Below are 26,275 nucleotides of genomic sequence, written 5' to 3' on the forward strand. Positions count from 1 at the left end.
CTTCAGAAATATTGTTCACAGAAAACAAGATTATCTTTTTATCCCAAAAGATGAAACCAGCTGGGTTACTTTCCAAAGACAACCAAGTGAGCACTGCAGACTGATGAGTAGAATCAGTAAGAACGTGATTTTGGTGCTTTTAACTTTGACAAGTTCTGCATTTCTGCTATTTCAGTTGTACTACTACAAGCACTATTTATCAGCAAAGGTAACTTTTTTTCCTTCTTTCTCATTATTAAACATCATTTTAGCTATATATCTTCCTAACATACTTTCCTTTTGCAGTACCTAAAATTAATCAGTTTTTTAAATCCTTGCAGAAATATTTCTTTGAAATTCTCCTCTTCATGGGTATGATAAGAAGCAATTCAGAATAGCAGTTAAATTATTATAATAACACACTAAAAGTCAGAGGTGCACAGTTTCAGTGGTGTTGAAATTTTCTGATAGGATTATGTGAAAAGTATTTTTCCAAACATTTCATCACTCATTGGAAAGAGTTCAGTGATAAATAATTTTGATAAAATGTTAGACTTAGTTTAGTACAAAGTCGATTTTTATATAGTGCCTAACAGAAAGTGTAGTGTTATAACTTACCTTTATTATAAACCTTTAGGCATAAAGATAAAGAGACAATGATTTAGAATCTAGTAGCTTCTAAAGATCTTATAAATACAGTAATTCTAAAGAGATAGCAAAGAGTTTACTATTATTTGATGGAAGTTAATAGATTCTGAGATGTTGACCATATATGCCTGTTTGATAAATTATAGCAGTCTCAGTGTTGTCCATCTTGGGTAGTTGTATAATTGTAGAATTCTTAGCTCATGACTATGTGTATTTAGATTATGCTTTTTAATGATTATTAGCCAGTTACATAGGTTAAACCTTATACCTGCCCTAAATGTAATGTTAAGTGCTGGGCTTTGCATTTACTAACTTTTTTTTTGTTATCTTCCTAGAATGGATCTGGTTTATCAAAATCCAAAGAAAGCCGAATTGGATTTGATGGCACACAGTGGGTATGTATGACAGTCGAGAAATTCTTCAATTGCCAAGTTCATTTAGTTCATTCACTTATATACTTAATAAGTATTTGTTAAATTATGGCAGTTTTAATAGCTGGCTTGGTGGGAAGTGGGAGTAGGTGATAGAGGGCAAGGGGAAGACACTGTGCCAGGTGCTTTATATGGAGTATCACATTTAGTCCTTATGCAGACTTGATGATGTTAATACACGTTTGTCCTCAGTTCACTTAAAAAGATTAAGGTTGGTTGGCTAATAAGTGACTGATTCTAGATTCTAACTGCTTGCTTCCAAAATCCTCATTCATTGAGTTGTGGTGCTTCCCCAAATGAATAAGTATGTGAAAAGCATAATTGAACCAAGAAAATATAAAAAATATTTGCAAAACATGTGTCTGACAAAAGATTGATATCAAGGATAAATAAAGAACTCCTGCAACTCAGTAATAGATTTTTTGGTTCATATTCTATCAAATTGAACAAGTGTCCTATTCCTGGTTTGCTGATAGGTTTTTATTATGAAATAGGAATTGAATTTTGTCAAATTTTTTTTTGTGTTGAAATTGTCATAGAGGTTTCCTCCCTTTATTCTATTAATATGATTGATTAATTTTCAAGTGCTGCCTTTCATTCCTGGGATAAACTATACTTGGTCATAACATTTTCTCTTTTTCTAACTATAAGAATTGATTTTTTAGTATCCTATTAAATGTCACTGCATCTGTGTTCATGAGGGACAGTGGTATATACTTTTCTTTCTTTTTCTGTAATGTCTTTGTCAGGTTTTGCTATTAGGATTATACTGACCTCAAAATGAGTTTGAAGTGTTTCCTCCTTGTCAGTTCTGAAACAGTTTTTGTATAATTGGCATTATTTCTTCCTTAAATCTTCGATAGAATTCACCAATGAACCATCTTAGTCTAGAGTTTTTTCTTGTTTTGATGGCAAGACTTTTTTTTATATAACAAATTCAATTTTGTTAATAGTTATAAGGCAAGTCAGATTTCCTGTTTCATCTTCTGGTAATTTTGTTAATTGTGTTTTTAAAGGAATTTATCCATTTCCTCTAAGTTATTGAATTTTGGGGCATAGCATTGTTTATTCTAACTTTATACTTCGTTGTCTCTCCCACTAAGAGATAATAAACTCCTCTGGAGCAGAGATTATTATATTTTTGGTATTTGCATAATACCCTACAGTAAAAACAAAGGATAAGAGACTGATTCATACATTTGTCTCACTTTTTTATCTTTATAATTCCTGATATTCTAATCTGTTTATTATCTTGTATGTGTTTTTATAAGTTTCTTCAGATTTTTGTGAGTAATCATTTATCCTTAATTCCACGAAACATCTTTTTTGATGGGCATACATCCCTTTGAAGTCATTATTGCTTTCATTAATGTAGGTTTTTAAGCAACAATGTATGCTATTTATTCTGTTTATCTTGGCTACTCTTAGATATTGTTTACTCCTAAGTGTGATTATTCGGTTTCCATTCTGATTTCAAAATTTTTTTTTTGCAGTAGAATGTTCTGCTTACTGCTCAGCAGAATTGTATTTTAAAATATCAGTATTACAGTATTATTAGAAAGTCAGACTGTATACAGGAATGGTCAAGCAGACCGTGTATTTTAGTTTGTATTTTGCTTGGCAAGATTATTAAGCAGTATTTCAAATATGAAGAAAAGTTCCACATACAATTGATTTTTAGTTTTGAAAATGTTGACATAACTAATTTTTTAAAATTGAAAGACCTGGTATTTCCTCTCCAACTTTTGCTTGAAAAGATTTAGCTACTACCAACGGAATAATTTGTAAGTCCAGAGTTGTCATCTCAGATACTGCTTCCTCTGTGAAGATTTCGATATCCTTTTGATGTACAGTTAATTAGTTGATTACTGTTCTGTACTTACCTTATATTGTAAATATTTGTACATCGTCTTCAGTAGACCGTGAACTTCTTAAGAGCAGGTACGGTGTATTATTTATTTGTGGGTTTTTTAATGTTAGCAAAGTAGTAATCCTGGTATGTATTGAATAAGTACTCTATATGTATTCTTATAAAATTAATGAATAAAATTTAATGAGATAGATTATTGTATTGGTTTAGAAGAATTAAGGGAATTCTTTTCCTCTCAAACAGCGTGCAGTTAAAAAATTTATTATGCTAACATCCAGTCAGAATGTACCCGTGTTCCTTATTGATCCTTTGATTCTGGAATTGATTAATAAAAACTTTGAACAAGTCAAAAATACTTCTCATGCCTCCTCCACTTCAGAATGCAAGTTTTTCTGTGTTCCAAGAGACTTTACTACATTTGCACTACAGTATCAACTATGGAAGAATGAGGTAAGATGATTTGCTTTCAGGTAATGGAATGTGTCTTTTGTAAAACAATGTAAGATTAAACCAATTTAAACTGTAAAATATTTAAAATTTTTTATAAAGACATAAATTATATCAAGAATATTTTCGGCTATAAATAACAAAACACAAGGCTCCTCTGTCTGTGAGATTTCCCAAGCAAGAATACTAGAGTGGGTTGCCATTTCCTTCTCCAGGGAATCTTACTGATCCCAGTTATTGAACCCACATCTGCATTGGCAGGTGGATTCTTTCCCACTCAGCCACCTGGAAAGCCCATAACTGGAAGTAGATTTGTGCAGTATAGCCTTGGGTTAGGCCTTTGCTGTGTTTGATCAGAGCAACTTCTTTGTTCTTGACACTCCTCTGTCATGATTATGAAAAGGCAAGCCATTTCATAGTTCTTCCTGTTTTGTCTATCTCCTCACACTCGAGGTCTGATTCCTCTTCAAGTTCTGTCTGGGCTTTTAAATTTTTCGTAAATTTGCCAATTTATAATGTTTTTATTTCATCCTATACAGTAGATTCCTGCTCTGAATCAGCCACTCTTACACTAAATCAGTACTTTCTACCTCTTAGGCTTATGAAGAAAGGAAATCCTACAGTAGTTAATTCTAATATAAGGAGAACTAAGGGGAAATTGTATTAGACAGGGTCAGTTCAGTTCAGTCACTCAGTCATGTCCGACTCTTTGCGACCCCATGAACCACAGCACACCAGGCCTCCCTGTCCATCACCAACTCCTGGAAGTCCACTCAAACCCATGTCCATTGTGTCAGTGATGCCATCCACCATCTCATCCTCTATTGTCACCATTTCGTCCTACCCTCAATTTTTCCCAGCATCAGGGTCTTTTCTTTTTTTTTTTTTTTGACTTTTATTTATTTATTTATTTATTTTTAATTTTTTTAAATTTTAAAATCTTTAATTCTTACATGCATTCCCAAACATGAATCCCCCTCCCACCTCCCTCCCCATAACATCTCCCTGGGTCATCCCCATGCACCAGCTCCAAGCATGCTGTATCCTGCATCAGACATAGACTGGCGATTCAATTCTTACATGATAGTATACATGTTAGAATGTCATTCTCCCAAATCATCCCACCCTCTCCCTCTCCCTCTGAGTCCAAAAGTCCATTATACACATCTGTGTCTCTTTTCCTGTCTTGCATACAGGGTCGTCATTGCCATCTTCCTAAATTCCATATATATGTGTTAGTATACTGTATTGGTGTTTTTCTTTCTGGCTTACTTCACTCTGTATAATCGGCTCCAGTTTCATCCATCTCATCAGAACTGATTCAAATGAATTCTTTTTAACGGCTGAGTAATACTCCATTGTGTATATGTACCACAGCTTTCTTATCCATTCATCTGCTGATGGACATCTAGGTTGTTTCCATGTCCTAGCTATTATAAACAGTGCTGCGATGAACATTGGGGTACATGTGTCTCTTTCAATTCTATATGATTATCTCAATAGATGCAAAGAAGGCCTTTGACAAAATTCAACATCCATTTATGATAAAAACTCTCCAGAAAGCAGGAATAGAAGGAACATACCTCAACATAATAAAAGCTATCTATGACAAACCCACAGCAAACATTATCCTCAATGGTGAAAAATTGAAAGCATTTCCGCTAAAGTCAGGAACAAGACAAGGGTGTCCACTTTCACTGCTACTATTCAACATAGTTCTGGAAGTTTTGGCCACAGCAATTAGAGCAGAAAAAGAAATAAAAGGAATCCAAATTGGAAAAGAAGAAGTAAAACTCTCACTGTTTGCAGATGACATGATCCTCTACATGGAAAACCCTAAAGACTCCACCAGAAAATTACTAGAGCTAATCAATGAATATAGTAAAGTTGCAGGATATAAAATCAACACACAGAAATCCCTTGCATTCCTATACACGAATAATGAGAAAGTAGAAAAAGAAATTAAGGAAACAATTCCATTCACCATTGCAACGAAAAGAATAAAATACTTAGGAATATATCTACCTAAAGAAACTAAAGACCTATATATAGAAAATTATAAAACACTGATGAAAGAAATCAAAGAGGACACTAATAGATGGAGAAATATACCATGTTCATGGATCGGAAGAATCAATATAGTGAAAATGAGTATACTACCCAAAGCAATTTACAAATTCAATGCAATCCCTATCAAGCTACCAGCAACATTTTTCACAGAACTAGAACAAATAATTTCAAGATTTGTATGGAAATACAAAAAACCTCGAATTGCCAAAGCAATCTTGAGAAAGAAGAATGGAACTGGAGGAATCAACTTGCCTGACTTCAGGCTCTACTACAAAGCCACAGTCATCAAGACAGTATGGTACTGGCACAAAGACAGACATATAGATCAATGGAACAAAATAGAAAGCCCAGAGATAAATCCACACACATATGGACACCTTATCTTTGACAAAGGAGGCAAGAATATACAATGGAGTAAAGACAATCTCTTTAACAAGTGGTGCTGGGAAAACTGGTCAACCACTTGTAAAAGAATGAAACTAGATCACTTTCTAACACCCCACACAAAAATAAACTCAAAATGGATTAAAGATCTAAATGTAAGACCAGAAACTATAAAACTCCTAGACGAGAACATAGGCAAAACACTCTCAGACATAAATCACAGCAGGATCCTCTATGATCCACCTCCCAGAATTCTGGAAATAAAAGCAAAAATAAACAAATGGGATCTAATTAAAATTAAAAGCTTCTGCACAACAAAGGAAAATATAAGCAAGGTGAAAAGACAGCCTTCTGAATGGGAGAAAATAATAGCAAATGAAGCAACTGACAAACAACTAATCTCAAAAATATACAAACAACTTCTGCAGCTCAATTCCAGAAAAATAAACGACCCAATCAAAAAATGGGCCAAAGAACTAAATAAACATTTCTCCAAAGAAGACAGACGGATGGCTAACAAACACATGAAAAGATGCTCAACATCACTCATTATTAGAGAAATGCAAATCAAAACCACAATGAGGTACCACTTCACACCAGTCAGAATGGCTGCGATCCAAAAATCTGCAAGCAATAAATGCTGGAGAGGGTGTGGAGAAAAGGGAACCCTCCTACACTGTTGGTGGGAATGCAAACTAGTACAGCCACTATGGAAAACAGTGTGGAGATTCCTTAAAAAGTTGCAAATAGAACTACCTTATGACCCAGCAATCCCACTGCTGGGCATACACACTGAGGAAACCAGAATTGAAAGGGTCTTTTCAAATAAGTCAGCTCTTCGCATCAGGTGGCCAAAGTATTGGAGTTTCAGCTTCAACATCAATCCTTCCAATGAACACCCAGGACTGATCTCCTTTAGGATGGACCGGTTGGATCTTCTTGCAGTCCAGGGGACTCTCAGGAGTCTTCTCCAACACCACAGTTCAAAAGCATCAATTCTTCAGTGCTCAGCTTTCTTTATAGTCCAACTCTCACATCCATACATGACTACTAGAAAAACCATAGCCTTGACTAGACAGACATTTGTTGGCAAAGTAATATCTCTGCTTTTGAATATGCTGTCTAGGTTGATCATAACTTTCCTTCCAAGGAGTAAGCGTCATTTTATTTCATGGCTGCAATCACCATCTACAGTGATTTTGGAGCCCCCAAAATAAAGTCAGCCACTGTTTCCACTGTTTCCCCATCTATTTACCATGAAATGATGGGACCAGATGCCATGATCTTAGTTTTCTGAATGTTGAGCTTTAAGCCAACTTTTTCACTCTCTTTCACTTTCATCAAGAGGCTCTTTAGTTCTTCTTCACTTTCTGCCATAAAGGTGGTGTCATCTGCATATCTGAGGTTATCAATATTTCTTCTGGCAATCTTGATTCCAGCTTGTGCTTCCTCCAGCCCAGCGTTTCTCATGAGGTACTCTGCATATAACTTAAATAAGCAGGGTGACAATATACAGCCATGATGTACTCCTTTTCCTATTTGGAACCAGTCTGTTGTTCCATGCCCAGTTCTAACTGTTGCTTCCTGACCTGTATACAGGTTTCTCAAGAGGCAGGTGAGGTGGTCTGGTATTCCCATCTCTTTCAGAATTTTCCACAGTTTAGACAGGATAAGTTACATTAATTGCTGATAAAAACAACCCTAAAATCTCATTGACTTAGTGCAAAAAAAGGAGTAATTGTCTCTGGACAAAATCCAGTGTGAATATTCTTGGTCAAGAGTATTCCTGGATGACTTTTCCTATAAGCAGTGCCCCAGGATGCAGGATGTTTCATTTGTGTGGCTTCCCTATCCCATAGTTCTTTGTTTCTCTACATGCAGATAAAAGAGAAAAAGCAGAGAAGATCTTGTGGGACATTGTAAGGCCAGGCTTAGAAGTGGTATCTGATGTTTCCATCTGCATTCCTTTGACCAAAACACAATTTCAGTCTATATCCAGAAAGGGGAAGGCAATTGTAATTGATACTGGTTAGCATTCTGTGCCAGAATGATCACTTTTTAGACTTAGTTCCAACCTTTAATAACTTTAATGCCTGATATTACTACTTAGAACTTTATTTTCCTTAACTGTAGATTAGGTGTAATATCTTCCCTGTTGACCTCACATAGTTTCTATGGACATTAGATGAAATAATTGATGTGAATAAGCTTCATACACGTTATATAAATATAGACTTAAAGAGGTGGTGGTGTAGAGTAGAAAGAACTTTGTATTTGGTTACATAAGACCTAAATGCTGGCAGTAGCTTTGCCTCTTGCTAATTTTGTCTCTTTGGACTTCTGTGAGTCTCTTTCTTTATCTGCAATATCTGTGCTGCTTACTCTTTAAGATCAGTGTCATGAATTCAACCAGTGAGTGAAAGTCGCTCAGTCATGTCTGACTCTTTGCGACCCCATGGACTGTATAGTCCATGGAATTCTCCAGGCCGGAATACTGGAGTGGGTAGCCTTTCTCTTCTCCGGGGGATCTTCCCAACCCAGCGATCAAACCCAGATCAAACCTGCATTGCAGGTGGATTCTATACCACCTGAGCCGTAAGGAAAGCCTAGGAATACTGGAGTGGGTAGCCTATCCCGTCAGGGGAACTTCCTGACCCAGGAATCGAACCAGGGTCTCCTGCATTGCAGGCGGATTCTTTACCAACTGAGCTATCAGGGAAGCCATAGATGTTATATGTAAATACAGTAATGTTTATTAAAGTTCTTTAAAAACTGTACATTTCTGTTCAAATGTGAGGTGTTCTTAATAATTACTACTGTTTAACCATCTGTAGCACTGGTTGTTAGGATTAAAAATCTACTGTATAGGTTAATCTTTTTACGTGAGAGTTATACTATAACTAATAACTGTTTGAAATGTACTTTGCTTTATAGTGTATCTTAGTCTGTTTTCTAATGATGTATATTATGATAGACTTCTATTTTTGTAGCAGTTTAAGGCATTGGAATATAACTATGAGATGAGAAACCCTGCTCTTATGAAGCACTTTTGAAGATTATTAGAAGTTAAGTTGAGAATCACAGGTTTAATTTTAAGTCCTTACATTAACATTTACTTTGGAGATGCTAACCAGAGAACACTATAGTGAATGGACATTCTCATTCCAAGGGAGAAATTTGTATTGATTTTCATAAAGAAAGTCTTTGAACATGTCTTCCATGCTCTTTGGTTTCTCTTTTTGATGCTTTCCTTAATTCTCCCACCACCACCTTTCCTTCCCCACCTTCGTTTTTTAATCTTCAGGCAAAGAGCAGGTTAGGACAATAATACAGAAGACTTAATTCAGTGTAAGAGTAACTTTAATTTTGCTGCTAGTATTTATTTTAAATATTCAAATATTGAAAATATTTAAATCTTTCTTTTGTTTTAGGAAGGCTGGTTTCGGTTAGCTGAAAATATGGGATTTCAGTGCCTAAAGGTCGAGAGCAAGGACCCCCGGCTGGATTGGATAGACTCACTTTCTGGGACTGAAATCCCCCTGCACTACATCTGCAAATTGACCAGTCATGCCATCCACTTGGTGGTCTTTCATGAGAGGAGTGGCAACTACCTCTGGCATGGCCATCTACGGCTGAAAGGACACATCGACAGGAAGTTTGTTCCTTTTCGAAAGTTACAGTTTGGTCGTTATCCTGGAGCTTTTGACAGGTAAATTCAGGGTCTAAAGGGAATACGTGAAACCTACCTTGTTCAGTCATGAATTCTTTTTCTCTTTTTCACATTTAGTAAAAAACCTAAAATGTATTTCATGCAAATCAGTTTTGAAATGTAAATATTCAACAAGAAGCAACTCATGTACATATACTCCAGGAAATATATATCAGAATGTTCATAACAACATTGTTCTCAGTGCCCCAAACAAAATGTGATGTGTTTACACAGTGAAGAACCATGAGGCAGGGAAATGAAGAAGCTCTTAACTCATGCTCTATGTAGCAACAGAGATGAATCCTACAATGCTGACAGAAGTGAGGCATAAAAGAATACAAATCTTATTATATTTATAAAGAGATCAGACACAGGATAAAGTATGTTTGTGGATATATACTTACAAGTAAAAGTGTTCAGAATGTAAAAACTTCCAGTTATGAGATAAGTTCTTGGGATATAATATACAGTATGATCACTATAGTTAATTAACATTGCTGTATTATATATTTGACAGTTGCTAAAAGAGTAGATATTTAAAAATGATACCTTATATGCTTGATCTTTAGCTATTTTGCTTATGTTGTATTGAATGTACTTTGAAGAGGCTACCAGTGTTCTGAATTTAAGTCCTTGTAATAAGTCTTAATTTTTGTTTTCAGGCCAGAGTTACAACAAATCACTGTTGATGGATTAGATGTTCTCATTCCAAAAGATCCAATGCACTTTCTAGAAGAAATACCACACTCTAGATTTATTGAGTGTAGGTATAAAGAAGCTCGAGCATTCTTTCAGGTTAGAGATAACCAAATATTGTACTTTACAATTTAAAGGAAATATGTTTATTTTTAGTATTTACCAGTTGAGGTGGGGGGAGGGTAAAGGGACTTATGGTAAAAAGAGACTTAGATAAGAAAACATCTTTTCTGATTTGTCTGTTTCCTTCTAGATTGTTTAAATTTTTTAAGTAGATTAAACATTAACCTTAAGGAACAATTTATTCCCCAGTTGAATGGTTTGATATTTACGGAGACCTTATTTTATTTGGATAGACATTGACAGGTTTAGCACTGGCCTCTGCTTTTAGTTAGGATTGCCCACAAATTTTATAAAGATGGTACATTCTGTTCTTAAAGCGATCCAAGTAGGATCAAACCATGTAGAATACATACTTCATAGAAAATACAGTTTTTCTCAGAGGGTTGGCACTGAATATGAATTTTTTGTGTTTATGAAGGTTTTTCAAGATAAATGCTACACAAAGACCAAGTGCTTTTGAACTTTACTTTATTCTGTTGTTTTAACTTTCAGTTCAATAAACATTTATTAAAAGCCGGCTTCCCAGGAACTCTCCTGACCCTAGGGATATAAAGATGATTTTAAAGGACATGAAAGTTCAGCTCTAGGAAATGACATGAAACAGAGGTACAGTGAAAGCAGTCAGATCTATGGTGGGGTTTTGGTACTCCAGTTTTTCCTCATGCCCTTTATTTTTCTGGGCAAACTTTTATTTTATTTTATTTTCTGGGTTCCCTTCCAAGAAAGCTGTGTATCCAAGGACTGGAACGGAATGAGAAAAAGAAGTACCAGCTGTATCATCACCTGCTAAATTCCCAGAACCCCAAAATGCAAGGGTTTTTTTTTTTCTGATAGGTTGTGCTGGCACCCAAGGCCTAGACTTGACAGCCAGAGTGGGTCTTCCTAGCCCTGTTCCTTTAAATCTGTAGATTTGTGGCTGAAGCCTCATAAATGAGAAGCTGGAAAACTGCATGTATAGCTGGGCCAGTGTCAGTGGGCAAGTGCTGCCCTTCACGTCCCTACCACAGAGTATGAGGAAGCAGAAGAGAAGCAGACTGATGCTTGAATTTCACCATCCATTCACTGCTTCTGTCTCAAAGAGTTTGTTCTGATTGCCACCTCTGTCTTAGCAATTATCACAATTAATTGTGAATGTCTGTCCTGTCCACCTATAAGATTGTGTGAACTTTTTGATAGCAGGCATCTTATTTTATTCACCTTTGTAGCCCCAGCATCTAGCACAATACCTGACACAAAGAAAAGATCCTATAGTGGTAGGAAAATGCATAAAGAATAAGGTGCTCAGAATCAAATGGTTGTTTTTTTCTTTTTTTTCTAGAACACTTATTGGGCTGCTCCATTTACTTGGCAAGCATTTGCCCATACTCATTTTATTGATCTTTGTGAGAAGGCAGTGTAAAATGTAAAATGTTTCAAAATATTGAGAAATCATGAGTATCAGTTCAGTTCAGTCGCTCAGTCGTGCCCGACTCTCTGCCGCCTCATGGACTGCGGCACGCCAGGCTTCCCTGTCAGCTCCCGGAGCCTGCTCACACTCAACGTCTGTCACATCGGTGATGCCACCCAACCATCTCCTCCTCTGTCCTCCCCTTCTCCTACTGCCTTGAGTCTTTCCCAGCATTAGGGTCTTTTCAGATGAGTTGGTTCTTTGCATCAGGTGGCCAAAGTATTGGAGTTTCAGCTTCAGCATCAGTCCTTCCAATGAATATTCAGGGTTGATTTCCTTTAGAATTGACTTAATTTCTAATGTTAGAACCAGGAAGGTCAGTTTTCAAATTGAAGTGAACATACATAACTTTGAACACTTGATGGCGCCAAACAGTCTTAAATACAATGCCTGGTGTTTAAAAAAAAAGTAATGAGCTAATCTACTAGATCTCATAGAGCAGCCTTCTAACTTTCCTTTTTTAAAATAGTAATTTTGGAAACGTTTTCAAACTTTCAGAAAAGTTACAGATGCAATACAAATAATTCCTTTTCCTTAACCATTGGGAGTTATTTGTTGATATCCACCTCACAACCTCAAATAATTTAATATTTCTTAAAAACAAGAACATTCTCCTAATATCTTAATACAAAAATCAGAAAATAACATAAAGATTATTACCATTTAATCCTCATTCAAGTTTTGCTAATTATCCTAATAATTACCATTATAATAAAAGGATCTAGGTCAGAATCACATGTTGCTTTTATTTTCTGTCTCTTTATAGTTTCCTTAAATTGGGAACAGTTTCACAATCACTTTTTAACATTTATGACTTTGATACTTTTGAAGATTACAGGCCAGATATTTTATAAACTGTCCCTTGTTTGGGGTTTGTATGGTTTTTCCTCATGTTACATTGATATTATACACCTTTAGTAAGAATAACACACAAGTGATTCCGTGCTTTCACTTCATCCTGTCAGATGCTTCTTGATTTTGATTTGCTCCATGTGGATGCCCACATCACCTGCTCAGGCCCCGATACCCATGCCAGGCCACCACTGTTCACTTTCTTGCTCTGCCTCATGTGATGGTTCTAGTTTAGAAGAGTCCAGGAAGGGAAAGAGAACAGAGGAAAGTGTCTCCTGACTTCCTTTATTTACTTCAACTATTTTCTCAATTTACCAAGAAGCATAGGATAATACATATTTTTCTGCACTTGATTTTGTCTCAGCAGCAGCCGTCAAAAAATAGTTGGTGCGCTCCAGTGTGTTGAGTTCCAGTAAAAAAAACCATAGAGGATATGGAAATATCTAGACCCCTAGTTCAGGAATATCTAGAAAGCTATATTCATATCCTCTTCTACTACATTGCTCTGAGACCTGGGGCAAATTTCTGAGCCTTAGTTTCCTCATCTATGAAATGAGGGGGGACCTTCTGTTATCTTGTTATTTTTAATCTATATTTTGGGGAAAGGTTGCCTGAACAGGAAAGATCAAATATGACATGGTATTTAAATTAAGATTCAGTCTTTTTCTAAACATATGATAATCCCAAGATTTACATGAGACATTTTAAATGGAAAAATATGTTTGCTCAGTTGTGTCCAACTCTTTGTGACCCCATGGTCCATAGCCTGCCAGACTCCTCTGTCCATGAGATTCTCTAGGCAAGAATACTGGAGTGGGTTGCCACTCCCTTCTCCAGGAGCTCTTCCCAGCCCAGGGATCAAACCCAGGTCTCCTGCATTGTAGGCAGACTTCATACCATCTGAGCCACCAGGAAAGCCCTATGTATAACTATAATTTTTAAAGTCCATAACACATGTAAAGGGTGTATAGGTATATACATGTTTATATTTTAACACATATGAGGGTCAGTTCTAACGAATAGAATTTCTGGGAGTGTCATGGTATTAAAGGTATGTCACAGAGATGGGAGTATGTCCATGCAGGGGCAGCCTTAACGGGACATAACTATCAGAGTAATATTTTTGTAGAACATAAAGTTTTCATTTATATTATTTAATTTGATCCTTTCAGTTACTCTGTGAAATAAGCCAAGATTCACCATTAACCTTTAAGAAAACTAAGGTCTCAAAATGTAAGATATGAGGTCTTGAGATGTAAGTCACGGTCATTATTGGCTGAGCATGGACTAAATTCTGAGTCTCTAAACTCCTAGCTCTAGGCTTTTCTCTTTGCAGCAGGGGTAAGAGCATGCATCTCTCATTCCAGTCATATGTCCTAACAGCATTATGGCTCTGAGGATGTTTTCATATTAAAGAGATCCCATATACTTTCATATTGAAGAGATCCCATATACGTATTCTGGAGAATGTAACTTACCTTCCGCAATCCCTCTTTTTTCATAGGAATACTTTTTGCTTGAAATATATGGTCCTTGGAACTATATTTCCTCCTGTTGTAAAAGAATGCCATGATATTTTAGGATATTGTTGGCATGGGAGGGGCTTAATCAATCATTTATTTATTTACCCATTTATCAGTATGTGTTAGTCACATATTATATGCTGCTGCTGCTGCTGCTGCTAAGTCGCTTCAGTCGTGTCCGACTCTGTGCGACCCCATAGATGGCAGCCCACCAGGCTCCCCAGTCCCTGGGATTCTCCAGGCAAGAACACTGGAGTGGGTTGCCATTTCCTTCTCCAGTGCATGAAAGTGAAAGGTTAAAGTGAAGTCGCTCAGTCCTGTCTGACTCTTGAATATACACTGATGGAGAGATTCAGTACCTACCCTCAAGGAATCATTTTTACAGCCTATTGGAGGAAATATAAATAGAATCAGCAGTTAGAATGAAAAATGATAAGTGAGAATGGGCAAAATAGGTGAAGGGGATTAAGAGGTATAAACTTCCAGTCATGGGGTATGTAATATATGAAATAGGGAATATAGTCAGTAATATTGTAATAGCTCTGTATGGTGACAGATGGAAATTAGAGTTATCATGATGATCATTTTGTAATGTATGAAAATATTGAATCACTGTCTTCTACACCTCTATGAAAATTTCAAATCACTGTGTTCAGAACCTGAAGCTAATATAATATTGTATGTAAATTATAATTCATTTAATAAAGAAGCCCTTGATCTTTTTACATCAAAAAAATGAATTAAGTATAATAATTATAGTAAAAGTATATAAAATGGTAATTTATGAGCTCATTGAACAGATTATTTCATTGGTCTGTGTCTACATATCTAGTAGCAAACATAATTTTTTGCTCTCTAATGTTGAACTGAAGAGGAGTCCTGGAAGAATAAATATATATGTATTCCTAGGAAAATCAGAGATTGTTTTTCAGAGGGTGGAACTGAAACATTCAAGATTTTATTAGTCAAGGGCATTTCAGACAAAGGAAACATGTTATGAAGACACAGAGGCTTGAAAAATTGTGGCATATTTGGCGAGTGAAATATGAGGAGGGTGGAGATAAGTGACAGACAAGTGACCTTGTTTGTCATGCTAAGAAATTTAGATTTTGTCCTGTAGGTAGTGAAGCATTAGTGAAGAACTTATAGTTCTTTTCTTCAGTTCCAGAACTCCCTAAAAATGAAGAAAAGTGAAGAGACTATAGATAAATGACTAGTATTTGTATAGAATTTTAAAATTTGTGAGACATTTGTCTGTCATCCATTAGCTCGTTAAATTTTCACAGCTCTCTTGCAGACCATAATTATTATCCTTTAATTACTGATGAGAAAATTATATCTGAGAGAGGTTTGTTCTTTCATTCTCTCATTCATTCAGGCACTGTTTTAGACATTGGAGATACAGTGATAAACAAAATGAAGTCCCTTTCCTCATAGAGCTTATTTTCTCCTGAAGTGATATGCCCAGGGTCACAGATAAAATGAAGTGAGATTAGACTTGAACACAGTCTGCTTCAAAAATCCCATGTTCTTTCTACTATACTATTCAGTCCTGAAGAGCATTTATACTAGAGAATGATGAAAATACCATTGAACGCATTGTACTTCAGATATGCCTGTAACCCTCTTAATTAGCCTTCTTTTCCCGTAAAACTAGAACATATAAAACTCACCAGAGAGATGGTATGGGGAGGGAAGTGGGAGGGGGGTTCAGGATTGGGAACACGTGTATACCCGTGGCGGATTCATGTTGATGTATGGCAAAACTAATACAGTATTGTAAAGTAAAATAAAGTAAAAAAAAAAAGAAAACTCACCCCTTGGGAATCCTGATTATATTCCTTCCTCCTTTAACTTGGCTCTCCTAGAATCTGCTCTTTATAGTCTTATTTTAATGTGTGACTAACAAGGAATTCTGAAACCTGATTTTTATACTAGAAAAATTATAATATGGAGTTAGTTTTCAAGTTTAATTTGGATGTCACAGAAATATTTCTGGGAACTTAGAAATGGCTATAGTAGCTTACTATTTGTTATATCTGTAGCACTACCTTGATGATAACACTGTGGAAGCTATGACCTTTCAGAAGCGGGCAAAGGAATTGTTGCAACTAGCAGCCAAAACATTAAAGAAGTTGGGAGTACGGTTCTGGCTGAGCAGTGGGACTTGTCTAGGTAAAATTCTTCTTGCTTATAATTTGTCTTTTTGACATTTCATCCTTTTTGGCTTTAGGGATGACTGCCTGAGATGACAAAACATCAGTGGTATTTGAAGTGTCATATTTATAGACAGAATAAACAATAATGCATGGAGCAAGGATTTATTTAAGAAATAACTTCAAAATCATAAGACAAAATTAGGAAGACCATGTTGTGTTTCCCAAAATAATGTGTGTAAAATTTATATCAGAACATGTAGACTACATGTGATCCTCAGGTAATCTTTAGATTAGCATTTTATTATTTCTACCCATAGGTTGTTATTCTCTTTAAAAAGAAACTGTATTCTGTTTCTTTACATACAAACAATACAGACAACTTGCATTGCACCAAAAGTTTCTTAAGAGCAAGTTTTTTTAAGAGAAACAATGAAGGGAATGTTATAAGGTCTTTCACAAATCTTTTCCACATCATGATGGTATCACTGATTGGACATCATTGTCTTACCACATTCTGCTTATTCTGAGATGGGAAAGTATAGAATCCAAGAAAGATTTCCAAATCTCTTTCCACTATTCATTAGATCAGACTTCTTTGGAATGTAAAATTATTTAGAATCGTAAAATTTTTTGAATTCTTTCTTGTTTATAATGATAGCTGATTATAGCTGTTTTTGTTCCCTGTTAGTTATAACTATTTGTACAGAAGTTAATTCTGCTTCTGCTTTTAGAGGGTTACCGTATAATTTATTTAATTTGAGACATTTTTAGAATGAAAGGAGTGCTGTTAGTAATTATGGTACAGCAGGTATAAACAGGGATATATGGTTATCTTGTCATTTAAGCTTTGTGGAAAATTTACATGATTCTTCCTGTCAAGGAGTTTACAGCTAGAGTAAGCCATCTCCACCCCTTGCCTTGCACAAAAAAGAGTACATCTCGTTTATGTGGTATATGCTCTAAGGTTTAACTTTTTGAAGCAAGATTGTTTTGAGGACTGTTACCAAAATTCTTCTTAATCATTTCTCATGATATCTTTTGAGTTCTTAGCCCCATAAGAGCATTTATAAAATGAGAGAAGTTGGATTAGGTGATATTTAAAGTGCCTTCCATTTTTTTCTATTTTAATAATTTTCATTTTTAATAATTTGTGACTTTTTGATAGATGTGGATTATAGATTTTTCTTAAACTGGATGTGAGATCCTCCTGTGCTTGGCTTCTAAAAATCTGTGTTAAAACTGAAATTAAAGTTTAGAATTCCAAACAGTATTTCCCATAGGTAATTGTAGACATTTGTTTACTTTTTGAATACTTTGAATGGAAGGAGTAGCAGGATATTAAGGGAAAACCCAGAGCCCTTAGTAATATTAAGGTATAAAGTGTTTTCCTTTTAGAAAGTATAATAACACCTAACTTAGAGGTAGATACATAGTAAATATGTAGACATATCTTTGGAAGATATGTAAAAATTGAGGTTGATACTGCTCTCCTTTTTTATATGGCCCATCACACATTCAGAGTTACTAAGTTCTACAAATTACTGCTTAGGAAAGGAATATTAATTAAGCAAAAGAATTAAATTATGTTTTTAGCATATCTTAAACGCAACCTTCATCATAGATTTATGAGTAAACATTTTAAGAAGTAACAGTGTTTTAAATGAATGGCTCAGTTAACATTATTAAAGCTAATAATTTATTCAGAAATTAAAGTACATCATGAAAAGTCTTGAGGTGGCTGAGTGTTCAGAGCAAGTGAAGGAAGGAAGGAATAAAAGAAATACTCTTCAACAATTGGCTCCTATGATCATAAATATTAAGTTGGGATCTAATTTTAAAATTCTGATAAAGCACACTAAATCTAATCCTGTAAAATAAAATACATTGTACAAAGACTGTCCATTCTAATAATTACTAATTATTTCCAAACTTAAGTTTTTAAAAAAGTTTTCTTATTCCTTTTTTTTTTCCTTTTTTTTAGGGTGGTATCGGCAATGCAGCATTATTCCATATAGTAAAGATGTTGACCTAGGAATTTTTATACAAGATTACAAATCTGATATTATTTCAGCATTTCAAGATGCAGGACTCCCACTCAAACACAAATTTGGGAAGGTCAGTAATAAAAATGCTTCACTTCATTAGTAACATGTTTCAAAAGTAAAGTTTATATTAAGCAACTCAGAGATGTTTCATATAGCATTTTATCATTCAGTATTGGCCAGAATGAGTTCAGCAGAAAATTATTACCCTTGTGACTTCTGCACTATTTAAGGAAAACTAGAAAATCTGGCTTTTTATTGACCACAAGAAAGTGAAAATGATCTTGGACTCTTGAAGAAGAATTTATTGCCATTACATTAGGGAACAGCATAATGTAATAATTAATTAATATAATAAGTAAGAATCCCACCTACCCTACCTGAAGTGTCATTTATTTTTTTGTTCACATAGACATCATATTATTATCACCTCAAAACATTCCATTGATTGCTAAGGACTCAAAATACAGAATCATTTCAAACATTACTTGGGTTTCTTATTTATTTCACATGTCCTAGGTCATAGCAATTTTCTCACAGGTCATTGTGGCTTAGATGAAATCTCCTTTTAGATAATTTAATTCATATAGCCTAAGCCTATGATCCCTGGCAGTCACCTTACTCTTAATGTGCTTGTTCCCTGGGAAGTGTTGCCCTGGAAAGCAAGGAGTGTGTTCTGTTTGTGGAAAATTACTTCCCTCATCATAATCATTCTAGTTTATTTAAAAATTTAATAAAGTATCTTCTTGAGGTCAAAGTCAAAGCAATAGAACTCTAATCATTCAGCAAATGACTTAACATTTCCTTAATACCCAGTCTCTGCCTGGCACTGTGCTCTGCATGGATGGCAAAGGTGAATAAAGTACAGTCCTTATCCTTGAGGAGCCCACTGTCTAACTGAGAGAAAACAAATGCATAAACAATTAAGTGGTTAGTGCTACAACAGACAAGTATACCAAGTCCATTGGGAACCTGGAGGATAAGTTTGTAGGATAAGTTTCTTAGGGAAATGCTTTCAGAATCCTTTGTGCTTTTATTTCTTCTTTTTTCATATATATAATGCAATGATATATGGGTTTCTATACTACATTTACATAAGTACTTAGTTATTGATTATAATGACTTCTTGATAGTTTTACTTGGTTATAAAAGGGAATAATTTTTATTTGATTACTTTTTTTTTAGTCAGAAAGGAGCTCTGGAACAGGATGTTTTGCAGAGTGATCCTTTAACTACTATAAGTCATTTATTCTGAGTTGTCTTCAGTTGTAAAAAGCAACATTATTTTATGTACATTTCAGAAAGAAATCTAATGATTGTGTGCTACTTTCAGAGATGCTCCAGCTTGAAAAACAGTTAAGACCTGTATTCTCTCTATATAAAACATAAGAATCTTTTTTTCTTTTGATTTTAAAAAATGTTAATTCCTTTGTTTCAGTCTGTAAAGGTTTTCATCTTCTCCCTAGGTAGAAGACAGCTTGGAATTGTCTTTCCAAGGAAAAGATGATGTAAAACTTGACATTTTTTTCTTCTATGAAGAGACTGACCATATGTGGAATGGAGGCACTCAGGCCAAAACAGGAAAAAAGTTTAAGTATGAATCAGATAAGTTCTTACAAAGGGGGCTTTAGAAATAACTGCAGAAGGTAAAAGTAAGGAAGTAACTGAAAATGGGGTGGGATGGGGAATCTCCATCAAGGCTCCACTGTTTAGCTGATACTTCTCAGCTTCCCAAAGAGTTTCCCAGTTACACTTGAGAAGTGAGGATACCTATTAGGACTGAGGAAGTGCCCCTGGGTTTGTCACTCCAAAAAGTCATTATGATTAGAAGTCCTTGAGTCATCAGAAAGGGAAAGCCAAAATAAGGAACAGAAAATTAGGCCCAGATTATGAGCCAAAAAACCAATTGGCTGTTAGAGCTGTTGGAACTTGATAATTTAATGAGAATGGGTAAGGATCAGTAAGAAGGAGATAGTTAAGGTGAAGTGAAGTTTAAGTGAGGAGATTGGGATTGGCTGGAACTGAGGTCATGAATGCTGGGCAAGCTCTGGAATGTGCCTTTAGCATAGACTGAGGCCCATTCTTTAAAGGATACTTTAAAGAATACATTTAAAGGATAATATGGTAGTTAACAGCTGCCACGTTTTCTCAAATGTAAGGTGATATGCATTGTAAGATGTACCATTATTGTATGTGCTAACAAGAAAGGAAAGACACTGCTAATTATAATCTTTTTTAAGACACCTGATTCAGATAGAAAATTATAGGGGGAAAGTATCTCAATTCTGAATTAATTGATGGACTATAATATATTAGACTGGCATTTTGAGCATTTTTTTTAATGCTGCCATAGTCAAACTCCTTGATTATTAAAAGACAAAAATGTAGAGTAACTGTGTATATACCCTTTATGATGCAGTTGGCCTGTTGACAGTTCTGAGAGAGAGAGAATGAATGTGAACCTGAACCCAAAGAATGTGGGCTCTGGAGTCAGGCAGACCTGGAAAATGTCAGCTTCACCCTAGCTAATTGTAGCCTTTAGCTTTTTTGAAGATTAATCTCCTCATACTACTGTGGGTCAGGCACTGATGGGAACATTTTTCATGTATTAACACATCTAATCCTCATAACAACCATAGATAGTCTGTGAGGCACTGAGAATTTAAGTCGTTTGTTCAACATCACAGCAAATAAGTCAGGCAGCAGCCTGTCTCTGGAGTTCATACTTTTGATCACTACCCCCTACTGCCTCCCTAATACACCTGGCAGTATGAAGCACTTAGTGTGATACTTAGCCCTTATTATCAGTAAGTGGTGGTTACCTTTGTTATAATTATTTAATGTTATTAATATTATGATTGCTAGTGTGACTGCTGTCATTCTTATGGTTCTTATGTCATTCTTACTGGTTCTTATGACCAGGAGCATAGATTTACCTCACCAACTAGCTGAGATTAGGGCTTCTATCACTGAATAAACTTGAGCCATTGGGCACATTGGAGAATGTTCTGTAGCACAGAAGAATAATTCCAAACTCAGACTGGTTTCTCCTGGATACATAGACATTACATACTTTATTTGAATCTTTATTTAAAGGCAAGGAGTCTCCATGTAATATTAACCTTGTTCTGGAGATTTGAGAATAATCCAGACCTTTTTTCTCGAAGTCATAAAGTATCCCCAAATTGACATGATCCTGGAGTGTGTTCCTGGAGCTCATATATTATAAAATATTATTTTGCTTTATGACAACAAACGCCTTCATGCTAAGTAAGCTCTGATTATAAGACAGAAATACTTAGTAAGTTAATAAATATGTAGTTGACACTCTCACTGTGGCTAGGTGAATACGGAGGTGTTTTTTTGACATTTAGCTAGTTTGTTTATTAAAATATTGGAGGTGTTTTTTTGACATTTAGCTAGTTTGTTTATTAAAATATAATACAGATGCCAAACTTAATGTATAATTTCCAGACTTAAAAAAAAAAACCAACTGTGAGGTAATATAGCATAGAAATTAAAGGCATGGAGCCAGTCTGCTTTTGAATCCCAGCTCTCCATTTTACCAGCTAGTTATTTAACCTCCCTGGTCCTAAATTTCCTCAAATGTCAAATGAGAATAATAATAGAAATTGCTACATAGAATGGTTTTAAGAGCTGAGTTAATCCACAAAAAGGGTTTTGAAGAGAATTAAACATATCTTGAGTGCTAAGAAGTTATTAGTTGCTATTATTAATACTCTCAGTAGTAGTAAAGAAAACTATTCCTCTTCTTAGTCTTATAAGAAATTTATAAATCAGAAACCTGTGTAATTATCTCAATATTAAACTGCCACATCTGTTCTTAGAGACCTCATGAGAATGTCACCTTTTGTTTCTGGAGCTTGTATTATAATCCTGTTATTCTTAATTTTTCTTCTAAAGCTTGGATTTCTTTGTTCCCACTGGCATGATCCCATGTCAAACCTCAAAAGAACTGTGCGTTTCTAACCACTACATCTCTGGCTAGAAAAAGCTTCTTTCATTCTGCTTTAACTGCTCTTTATGGTAGCAGTGTTTGGGAAGTGTGAAGTGTTCTGATTATTTAATGAGAGAAATGAACAGTGATAGAACTGCCTGGACAGATGGTTTGAGTCCCAGATTTTCTATCATGTTACTGTGACCTTAAAAGGCAGAGAAAAGAACAGGGGATGGTTGTGAAGAGTAGTTTCTTTGGAAGATTCCCCCAGCCATATGCCATTTTCATTCTTTTCAGCACTATTTACTGTAAGAAACTGTAGAATTATCACCACTACTATTCCTAGAGGGAAAAATCTTTAAACCTAGTCTAAGGGTCTTTTTATAATCTGCTTTTTATTCATGTGTAGTTTATTCTGAGAAAAAACTTAATGATAATAGAATACTTACCATTTTTTAATGGTTCAGAGGGTTAAGAATCTGCCTGCAATACAGGAGACCTGGGTTGGGAAGATCCCCTGAAGAAGAGAATGGCTACCCACTCCAATATTCTTGCCTAGAGAATTCCATGGACAGGGGAGCCTGGCAGGCTACAATCCATGGGGTTGCAAAGAGTCAGATGTGACTGAGCAATTAACACTTTCACTTTCACAGTTTTGTATGAAGTTGAAGAGGAACTCAGGAAGGAAGCAAAAGGTTCCCCCTTTTAAAACTTTGCTCTGCATGCTCTGCATGCCTTCAGAATGATGTTTTGGTCATAAGATTGAATTATGATTACAATATTGATAGCAAATGATAAAGTTATAGCTACCAGGGTATCTACCTATATATCAGGCACAACGATAGGTGTTTTATGATTTACTCTCAGATCATCCTCACATGTTCCCTGTGGGTTAGATATTCTCACTCCCAGTTAGATATGAGGAAATCTAAAGCTCAGAAAAGTGAAGTAACTTGCTGAAGGTTCTCTGGCCATTAGTGATAGGGCCAAGATTTAACTTAAGACCTGTTGGATTCTTAAGCCCACATGCTTCAGTCTAAGAGTTAATAGGTTAAATGAGTTAATACATGTAGTAATGCATTTAGAATAGTACCTGGCATATAAGTACTGTAAAAGTATTAGCCACAGCTGCAACTGTAATTACCATATTATTATTCTTTTACTATTACTACTCATGTTGCACTGGTAAAAGCATAGGACTTTTAACCAGTGTTAACTTGTATTAGTTACTCTGGGTAAGCATTTTTTTCCCAGGTCTCATAATTCTTCCATCTTTAGTTCTTAGTCTAAGCCTGTACTTTCACCTAAAATCTAAATTCTCTTCTTAAATATTGTCTAGATTTTTAATATTTATTTTTCTTCTCCAAGTTCCAATCACCAGTGATAAAAGGTGATGAATAAATATATTAACCTTGCCTCCAGCTGTGAAAGTTTCATTCCACAGCTTTACAGTTCTTATAGATGCCCAGATTCCTCTGGATTATTTCTTTCCTTCACATCTGAATCAACTAATGTAAGTGAAGGCCAGAAGTTTAAGAGGTAATAAAAATGGTAATAACAAAATTTAACTTCTATTGAATATTTACTGTGTTCTTGGCACTATGCCAAGCTTTTATATGCATCATCTCATTTAACCCTCACCACAAATTTATAAGGGAGGTTTACTGTCAGCCTCATTTTATGGATGAGGAAATTAAGGCAGAGCTAAGACTGAGACTTGGGCCATATCACTTTAGAGTCTGTATTCCAACCCGCATACAATACACTGTCACCACAATCTCAGTCATATTGTTAATACTCCCTCCGTGAAAAGAGCCCTTCTGTTTATTGACATTGTCAGAATATTACAGCTACCTCTGTATCCACTGATAGAAAATTTACCACCCCAGGGCTAGTTGTGGGTTCCTTAGACCTTCTGTTATATGCAGCTTCTGCTTACTATATAGATCTTCAAAAAAATTGGATTTGTCCTCTGTGGGACAAGGCTTATCCAAGTGTGACTCCTATATAATTTAACATTTTATTTCTGAAGAATTTATTTGCTAACTGCTATGTGCCAAGGATTCTGATGTAAATATAACTTAGTTTCTGCTCTCAAGAATCTCATAGTCTAGACCATGAAACAGATATTAAAGTACTCTATTGGCAGAACATGATTTAAATAGATGTCATGTATAGTTGAGATACAGATCAACTCTATCTAGAATTAATGACAAGGAAGTGTGGCATAAAATATAGAGAAGTTTGTTAGATAGACTTGGGAGGAATATGGAGAAGGGTCTAATAATAGGTTTATTGAACTATTTTTATATTTAGATTGTTTCCATTTTTTATTACTAAAAAATTCTGTGAGCATCTTTGAACATTAAGTGAAAGTTTTACTAGGGATTGTTTCTTTGAATAGATTCCCAGAAGTAGAATTATTATTATCATTTTATTGTACTGTTTGAGAACTAGAGGGGTAATTGGGCAATCTTCTGGTAACAGTAAACATACAAGATTTTACCCTCAGTGTTTTGTTTTATCCTTTGACTCTTTTAAGGCACTTTGCAGATCTACAGGCCTCCTCAGTCGTCCTTGTCAGCATGCTTTATTTTCCCTGCCTTTTTTCCCCCTATTTTTAAAAAAAAAGACAGCTAATTTTGTGATAATTTTAGATTCACAGAAAAGATAATATAATGAGTTTCTGGATACAGTTACCCAGTTTACCTTAATGTTAACATATTGTTACCATGGTACTTTTGTCAAAACTATGAAACCAGTCTTGGTGCATTACAGTTAACTAAATGTTATCTGTTCTTCACCAGTTTTTCTGCTAATGTCCTTTTTCTGCTCTGGGATCTAATCCAAGATCCCACATTGCATTTAGACCTCAGCCTTTTGAAACTTGATTTTGGTCCAAGATTTTAAGTATATCACTAGTAGTACCAGGTTATTAGACATCATTCCATGTCCCAGTTCTGCTATGCGAGGGTACTGAGTTGCCTCCATTTAGAAGTTGCTCCTCAGTTCCTCTAAATGGAAATAAATCTCCTCTTCCTTTGAATTTCCATAGATTTTTCTTTTCTGTTTACCTCTCTTATGGTGTATTTGGGTACTTTTGCTGATTTATCTGTCCTTTCTGAATTATAGGTAAAATCAATCCTGATAAATCTATCAAGCTGAGTGAGACCTGAGCATTACTGGAAACTAATATCAAGTCCTCTTAAACACAGTCTGTAGTGTTGCCTTAAGATGTAAGGGTGACCCTGGATTGATGACTTGATCCAACCTAGCACCTTTGGAGAATCAAAGCCATGAAGTTGTTCCCTCAGTTATTTTCAGTCACAGCTTCAAAAGAAGTAAAAGTGGTATTGATTGTTGACTCCCCACTCATAGGCTCTCTCAGCTCCATAGATTGATAACTATGCTTCCATAGTTTTAGCTCTCAAAAAACACATTTCTCTTTTGAGTACTTACAGCTGTGAATCTAAAAAGACAGATTTGAATAATTTCTTTAAATGAATGCATTTAAAACATTAGCTTTACTAAAAATGATGTCATATTTCCAACTCTGTTTATACCTTCATATTTTACAACATTTAGACTATATTTAGGCCTCCTTAATCCAAACCATCAAGGGCGGGGACACTGAATGCATATTATATGGTAATTGTATTTCTTATACACTATATAGAAGTGGTAGTTCTTCATTTGTTTTTTTTTAAGAGATGATTACCTCATAATGAATAGTCAGCTTTTTACTTACGTGAAATAAATTTTGTTTTTAAGACATATTTTGTTGTTTGAATATATAAGAGACTCTATAAGGTAGTATTCTGATAGAATTGAAAACAAATTTTCATTAAAATTTTAAAGAGTTCATAGCAGTTTTATTCATGGTAGCCAAAAAATGAAAACAACCCAAATGCCCATCTTTTGGTGACCAAATAGACAA

At 35.2% G+C, this 26,275-nt stretch overlaps 1 protein-coding gene across 5 annotated transcripts in view; it reads left to right on the forward strand.

The window, feature by feature from the left end:
* Positions 1 to 26,275, forward strand: part of FKTN (fukutin) — a 58,787-nt gene that overhangs the window by 16,004 nt on the left and 16,508 nt on the right. For all 5 annotated transcript variants that reach the window (XM_005684273.3, XM_013966251.2, XM_018052552.1 and 2 more), the window contains exons 2-9: positions 7 to 208; positions 963 to 1,022; positions 3,172 to 3,378; positions 9,261 to 9,538; positions 10,201 to 10,333; positions 16,225 to 16,354; positions 18,320 to 18,453; positions 19,847 to 19,974. In XM_005684273.3, the coding sequence (XP_005684330.1) occupies positions 104 to 208; positions 963 to 1,022; positions 3,172 to 3,378; positions 9,261 to 9,538; positions 10,201 to 10,333; positions 16,225 to 16,354; positions 18,320 to 18,453; positions 19,847 to 19,974 (1,175 nt within the window). In that variant the 5' untranslated portion in view covers positions 7 to 103. The remainder of the gene's footprint in view (positions 1 to 6; positions 209 to 962; positions 1,023 to 3,171; positions 3,379 to 9,260; positions 9,539 to 10,200; positions 10,334 to 16,224; positions 16,355 to 18,319; positions 18,454 to 19,846; positions 19,975 to 26,275) is intronic.

The sequence above is a fragment of the Capra hircus genome, chromosome 8, assembly GCF_001704415.2.
Source record: "Capra hircus breed San Clemente chromosome 8, ASM170441v1, whole genome shotgun sequence".
NCBI classification, from domain to species: Eukaryota; Metazoa; Chordata; class Mammalia; order Artiodactyla; family Bovidae; genus Capra; species Capra hircus.